We start from the raw sequence: 7,260 nt of genomic DNA on the forward strand, positions 1-7,260 counted from the left end.
GGGAGAGAGGAGGCGCAGAGGCTTGGGGATGGGAGCAGTGAGTTGTCGGAAGGGGCAACATGCCCAGATGGCTGCTCCTCATAAGGTAGGGTGTGGGGCTCTGGCAGCTTGTTTAGGGGAGGTGAAAGGCATGAGCTTGAGGCCTGGGAACTGGTAATAACAGTGTTGTCCACTGTGGGGGTGGGGCAGGGAGGTGTTACCATCAAAGTATTTATGGTAGGTGCAGTACTGAATCTCTGATGCCTTATCGGGAAAATATCCAAGTATTACTTTCCTAGAGGATTTTAATTGTGTGCAGGAAATCCAGACGTTGGCGTGAAGCAAGGACAGTAGCAATTTTGCCTGGGGTTCAAATTTGCATCTCTAGGGTTGAGATTTGAGGGAGTGCCTGCTAAATGGGCAGAACCTGTAATGCCCCAGGGGCAGCAGGTTTAGTGGCTCCCTTGGTTCTCAGCAGGGTGGCAACATCCAGGGCCCCTGGGTCCCCCTGGGTCCGAGGCTAGAAGAGCCTCTGGCCAGGTGTGGGGACCACCAGGTCAGGTCTGAAAGAGTTGCTGTGGGGACTACAGGGGCATCAGTTCCTGCACCAGGAGCCCCTGGAGCCAGCCCCACTGCTAGTAGAGAAGCCTCTGCCTGAGTGGCCAGTGCCTCAGTTCATCAACCTCTTTCTGCCGGAGTTTCCTATTAGGCCCCTTAGGGGCCATCAGCAGCTGAAGGTAGGTCAGTGGAATCCCTGGAAGGGGTCTCAGTCTTGGGGAGAAATCTAGAAACAATCAGTCTCAACTGCCCTGTTCTCCACTTCTCTGTACAGATTTTAGGCCTTGTGGCTAAAGGCTCCTTTGGAACTGTCCTGAAGGTGCTAGACTGTGGCCAGAAAGCAGTATTTGTGGTGAAGGTAGGGACCTAGATACTCTTCCACATTATTCTCTAGTCCCTGCCTCCAATCTTTATTCCAGAAAGGTTAGGAGGAATAAACAATTTAATACACTATTCCCCACTAGGAGTCATCACTCCTCTCCTTTTATAGGTGGTGCCCAAGGTAAAGGTCCTACAGAGGGACAACCTGAGGCAGTGCAAAGAGGAGGTCAGCATCCAGGTATGCACAGAGCCCTGGAAAGGATCCTAGGAAGAACCAAACCACAGGCGGAGAAAGCACCTTTCTTGTCCAACTGTCCTGCTTTTCCTGACTCTGACCCCTCCCTCTGCTTCAACCAAGAGATCCCAGGAAAAGTAGCTATCAGTAGAGTAATTCTAGGTCCTGCCAGGGAAATCTCTCCAGCATGTCCAGTGTGTTCCTTAGTACTGGGATTACCAGGCAGGCAACCTGTACTGAGAGGTGGGGCAATAGCGCCCTTTCTGCACAACAAGGTAAATCCTGACTTCTTGGCTGCCTTGATCCTCAATGACCCTGATCCTAACTTCCTGTTTTCTTGTCCATAGCGACAGATCAACCATCCTTTTGTACACAGTTTGGGGGACAGCTGGCAGGGAAAACGGCACCTCTTCATGAGTGAGTGACTGGATTCTCTCCTCATTCCCAGGGGTCCTTCTACCATACTCCCCACCTGAGATTACCCATCCCTTTGGCTTGTTCTGCCTTTGCTCTGTTCCCCTTTTCATAGTACTTCTCTCTCCCAGAGGGAGAGGGAACAGCAGGTGGCATCAGTTTGGGCAGGAGGCATATGATGCCTTGAGCCCAGGCATAGTAGCCCCCGAATACTGCCTAGACTTCTGTTACTTTGCAGTGTGTAGCTACTGCAGCACAGATCTGTACTCCCTGTGGTCCGCTGTTGGCTGCTTTAGTGAGGCTTCCATCCGCCTCTTTGCTGCTGAGCTGATCCTGGTGCTGTGTAAGTGAAACAGGAGTGGTAATAGAAATGAGGGAAGAATTAAGCAGGGAGGGAGGCAGAAGAGAATTGATATTAACTCTGGAGGTCAAAGAACAGGGATAGGAATGAGGTGGGAGCTATCAGGGAAATTGGAAGGACAGGAGAGCCTCAGCACACACCCCACGCTTGCTGTCATCCACAGGCTATCTCCATGACTTCGGCATCATCCATCGAGATGTGAAGGTAGTTAAATGCTTTTTCTTTTTGTTTAAGGAGGGACTTCAGTAAGATGTTCCAACAGGTCCAAGAAGGCGGGAGGAGTTGCTGAGAACAGTTGACCTTGGGGCCCTCATGGGTGTTAAGGATTTGGGCAAGGGCCCTCCAAGTATAGACTTGGATGCTGAGCTAGGGCATCTTCTTCAGCTGGGGGGTATAGTATACATGATGAAAGAGGACTGAAAGGAAGGGGATGAATAACTTCTCACCTGTGATTTTTCAGATGGAGAATATCCTTCTGGATGAACGAGGTAAGTCCTTTTCTTTTCCTAGTCCCAGAATGAGAGGTACCTCAGTTTGGAAGTAAGTCATGGCTGATGACGGTTGGAACAGAGTGGTGCTGATGGCTTGCTTTTCACAGGCCATCTGAAACTGACAGACTTTGGCCTGTCCCGCCACCTGCCCCAAGGAACCCGAGCCTATACTATCTGTGGCACTCTTCAGTACATGGGTGAGAGAGAAGCTAAAGCTGGTGGGTAAGCATTGGGCAGGAGGATAGCCAACAGATATCAGTGACAAGTATCTTTCATATCCGTAGCCCCAGAGGTCCTGAGTGGAGGGCCTTACAACCATGCTGCTGATTGGTGGTCCCTGGGTGTCTTGCTTTTCTCTCTGTCAACTGGAAAGGTGAGAGAATGGTAGTGATGTTGGGCAGAGAAGATAGGAGTTGCCCTGCGGTGGGAAGAAAGGCCACCTTGGGAAGCCTTGCCTTATTTTTACTAAGCAATGACACCTTCCCACCCCTTAACTCAGTTCCCAGTGCCCGCAGAGAGAGATCATGTGGCCATGTTGGCAAGTGTGACCCACTATGACTCTGTGATCCCAGCTTCTCTTAACCAGGGGCTCTCACTCCTGCTCCATGAGGTAAGGGTGGGCATGACTTTCCTTCTTGACTACAAAAACCATTCACTTCTTTCCCTATCACTGAAGTGATACCCCCCATTCCTCTGATTAATTATTAAGGGGGGATTCCAACTTGATCAAGTACTACCTCACTACTTGCTTTCTAACCAACACTTCAAATTTTATTCGAGTTCCTGGTCCTCCAAAGCTCATCCCCATCCACAGCAGGTCACTTCTGAGAGAGTGGGCTAGTGCTGCTCTCTTACCACTACTACTACTTTATTCCTACCTTTGCCCCCAGATTAGCCTGTTTCTCCCACTTTTACATATCCTCTACTCTTTTGGGTTCTTCTCCCTGCCCTCCACAGATCCATGAACTTCTTTCTCCTTTTCCAGCTTCTCTATTCAGTCCCTTTCCTATCCCAGTCTCTCATCCTTCATGCTCTATTTCTCTTCAGCTGTTATGCCAGAATCCCCTCCACCGTCTACGTTATTTGCATCACTTCCAGGTCCACCCTTTCTTTCGGGGTGTGGCCTTTGACCCAGAGCTCCTACAGAAGCATCCAGTGAACTTTGTCATGGAGACACAAGCTACCCAGCTCAGTCCATCATCGGAGTCCACGTTCTTCAAGGACTTTGACTGTAATCTGGAGTCCTTCCTGGTGCACCCCAGCCTGGCTTGAGCTCCTCTACTGTAGTTGGGGCTCATCTGGGAACCTGAGGACCTCCTCTGCTGCCAATTCAGTGTGACCACCTTGATGATTCAGTTTGTTTTTACGCTGTAGCCTCTTATCATTCTGTTCCTCTAGGTGTTGGACCAGAGTTCACACTGGGCATTCTGTGGTTGGTAGTCACAATGCCCTAGTCCTTACCCCATCATACAACCCATCTCTCAATTCAACATCTCAGATCAGAGTGTGGACCTTTTCCTTTGTTTCATTTCTCCAGTGTTTATACCCCGCAGTTTTTAGCCAGAATTTTATTCCACTTTTCCTTCTCCTTGTTTCTGTGCCATGTTTCCTTTTGTGAGCAATAACAGCATTTCATGGGTTCCCAAGGTGCTGCTACTTATGTGTTTAATAGGCTTGTCAGAAGCAGTATGAATGTTTTTCAGAGTTCTCAAAAGCTGGTATTTGTTTCAACCCCTAAATATGCAGGTAAAACATATGATCTGGGGGCTCAAAGTCAGTCTAACTTTTAAAAATTTAAAAAGTGAATCTAATAGCCTACTGTGAGGAAGAGAATAAGAAGTGAAACATGAGTGGGTTAAATGTCTTCTCTAGGGGGTAATTGGAATAGCTATACACATTTTTTCCAAAATAAAACCTCTTTGAAGGACACAAGGATTCTTAAACTGATCACTTCCCTAGATGGCCCAGGTTTCAGTTGGTGATGGGCAAACCAAGGGATTAAGAGGCATGATTAAGATCAGAGATGTAACTCAAGAACCTTTTCCTTTAGGAAAATCATCTGGACCTTAAATCTGTATACATTTCTGGCCTTTGTGACTTCTTTTCATTTTTCTTAAACCAACTTCTTAAAAGTTTCATTTTCGTTATTCTTCAGTTATATCTGATCTCTCTTTCCAAACCAAAGAGAGTCTGGGAAGTATTCTGAGTACTATTTATTAATTTTGTCCCTGGATTAAGCCAGATTTGCCCTGTACATAGCTGGCATTTTATTGGCCTCTGCAGAACTGCTTTTTCTGAATTGTACTTTGGCAATCCATATGAAAATCCCTATGAAATTTAATTGCTGTGGATACTGCAAAGGGTGTTTATCATTATAATTCATAATGTTCTATATAAGGATGCATGGAAGAAATTTTCTCTGAACCCAGTTATTCTTTTCCTGAATTGCTGGTTGGTTTTTACCTTAAAGACAGTAAATATTCAACTGACTCTATTTTTCTTTTCATATTGATGCTAGACCACTTAGAGCCCAGTTTGTGGCCCACTTCCAGCAAGTGTTTAGGACCTCATGTTATGTTTTGTATGCTAGCCACATTCTTGGTTCCATCATCTTCCTTTTTGACCTTTACTTTCCTTATTCTCTTCTCATTTTTCTGTTTTAGTCCTTTTTTTTTTACATCTTACTAGATTATCTCCATCTTTGTAAGCCTTTTAGAATGAAGTTGAGATATAAATAAATAAATGAATGTATCCTTGATCCTTTTGATTATCTCACTTGTTTCTCTTTAGAGACTTTTTAGGCTTTATTACATATTTTTAAAGTTGTAATGACCAGAACTGCCACATTGGATAAAAACCAATACTGGGGGCTTCCCTGGTGGCGCAGTGGTTAAGAGTCTGCCTGCCAATGCGAGGGACACAGGTTCGAGCCCTGGCCCGGGAAGATCCCACATGCCGCGGAGCAACTAAGCCTGTGCACCACAACTACTGAGCCTGCGCTCTAGAGCCCGCAAGCCACAACTACTGAGCCCACGTGCCACAACTACTGAAGCCTGCGTGCCTAGAGCCCATGCTCCGCAACAAGAGAAGCCACGACAATGAGAAGCCTGTGCACCGCAACAAAGAGTAGCCCCTGCTCACTGCAACTAGAGAAAGCCCGTGCACAGCAACAAAGACCCAACACGCCAAAAAATAAATAATTAAAAAAAAACAAAAAAACAATACTGAATACTAGAAATGGGAATCAATGGCTTCTAAAATAGTAGTTAAGAGTATTAGATTGGGGCTTCCCTGGTGGCTGGGCCCGTGAGTCATGGCCGCTGAGCCTGCGCGTCCGGAGCCTGTGCTCTGCAACGGGAGAGGCCACAGCAGTGAGAGGCTCGTGTACCGCAAAAAAAAAAAAAAAAAAAAGTATTAGATTGGAATTTAGGAGACCTGGTGCCTAGACTCACCAATAAATATTTCAGTGTCTTTATACAAGTCATTTTAACTCTCTGGACCTAGTTTCCTAATGTATACAACCACTGGTTCTTCATTGTGGGAGATAGGTTTCAGATTTCTGTGATGCTTCTTCAAAGGGCAGATGCAGATGATTTTATGATACTGTGTGTCTGGCCCAGTGTTAATTAATGTTCAGATCGCCCAACATTATATAGCCTCTCTGGTCACAGCAGCATATTGGTTTAAGGTCTTTAGGACATGGTTAACATAATGTCACTAGGGTCCCTTTCCTGGGTCATGTTAGATAGCTTAGAGACCAGGATCATGTAAGTGTAGTTTGAATCATTTCTTATCAAATGAGGACATTTTTAACATACTCTCTTCAATCAGTGGTGCTTACAGCAGTGTTTCTCAGGGTAGAGTGGAGGCAGTGACAGAAAAAGTTTCACAAAGTATAATTTGAAAAAGCACTGCCTCCACCCCACACCTACCCCAGTTTTGATATGCTCTTCCCTTGAAGGCATTCTTTCCTGCCACCCTCCACCCCCATTCGGAATCACTGACCTAAAAATAAATACCTTCTACTTATTCACATGAAATTCATTTAAAAAAATTTGTTTTATATACAACCTGAAATGATCTTTTAAGTTTAGCCCTACATTTTGATTTTTCATTACCTAGAAGAAATCAGATACACTTTTAAGTATGGATATTTTGCTCTGTACTCCCTTCTATCTTTTCTAAGAATTTAAGATTAGTCTTATAAATAACAAGGACCTACTGTATAGCACAGGGAACTATATTGAAAATCTTGTAATAACCTATAATGGAAAAGAACCTGAAAAAGATTTTATATATACACACATATATATATATACCTGAATGACTTAGCTGTACACCTGAAACAACACTGTAAACCAACTATACTTTATTAAAAAAAAAATTAAGTCTTAACACCAAACCTTATATTCTTCTTTTAGAAGAGTGTCCTTTTAGTTCTACTCATTGTTTCTTACCTCTAACCTAAGTTACTTTATCATATATTGACCAGTTCATTTGTTCACTTGTTCATTGATTTAACAAACTGGTAATCTCAATTCCTTGGTTTACTTCTTTAAATAGAGTCTTCAATGTAAAAGTCTTGTCAAAGCTTTTTTGAAAAATTGAATAAAATCATATTCACTGTATTATTAGCCCCTGTTACAGGCTGAATTGTGCCCCCTCCCCATTGATATGCTGAAATCCTAACCCCTGTACTTCAGAATGTCATGGTATTTGGAGATAGGGTCTTTACAGGTGTAATTAAGTTAAAATGAGGTCTTATGGGTGGGCCCTAATCCATAATCCAATATGATTGGTTTCCTTATAAAGCAGGGCGGGGGGAGGGGCGCGGAACTTCCCTGGTGGCCCAGTGGTTAAGAATCCGCCTGCCAATGCAGGGGACACGGGTTCGATCCCTG

The 7,260-nt window shown here is 44.7% G+C and overlaps 1 protein-coding gene across 1 annotated transcript; it reads left to right on the forward strand.

Annotated features, from left to right (window-relative positions):
• Positions 1-4: 4 nt before the first annotated feature.
• On the forward strand, positions 5-5,189 carry RSKR (ribosomal protein S6 kinase related). Its single transcript, XM_079906039.1, is given in 13 exon segments — positions 5-85; positions 455-501; positions 503-716; positions 812-895; positions 1,028-1,096; positions 1,441-1,510; positions 1,746-1,850; positions 2,032-2,072; positions 2,329-2,356; positions 2,467-2,556; positions 2,644-2,732; positions 2,859-2,969; positions 3,407-5,189. Coding segments are annotated over 13 exon segments (1,230 nt in total). The 5' UTR covers positions 5-28; the 3' UTR covers positions 3,632-5,189.
• The last annotated feature ends 2,071 nt before the right edge of the window (positions 5,190-7,260 follow it).

The sequence above is a fragment of the Stenella coeruleoalba genome (assembly GCF_951394435.1).
Source record: "Stenella coeruleoalba genome assembly, chromosome: 19".
Taxonomy (NCBI): domain Eukaryota; kingdom Metazoa; phylum Chordata; class Mammalia; order Artiodactyla; family Delphinidae; genus Stenella; species Stenella coeruleoalba.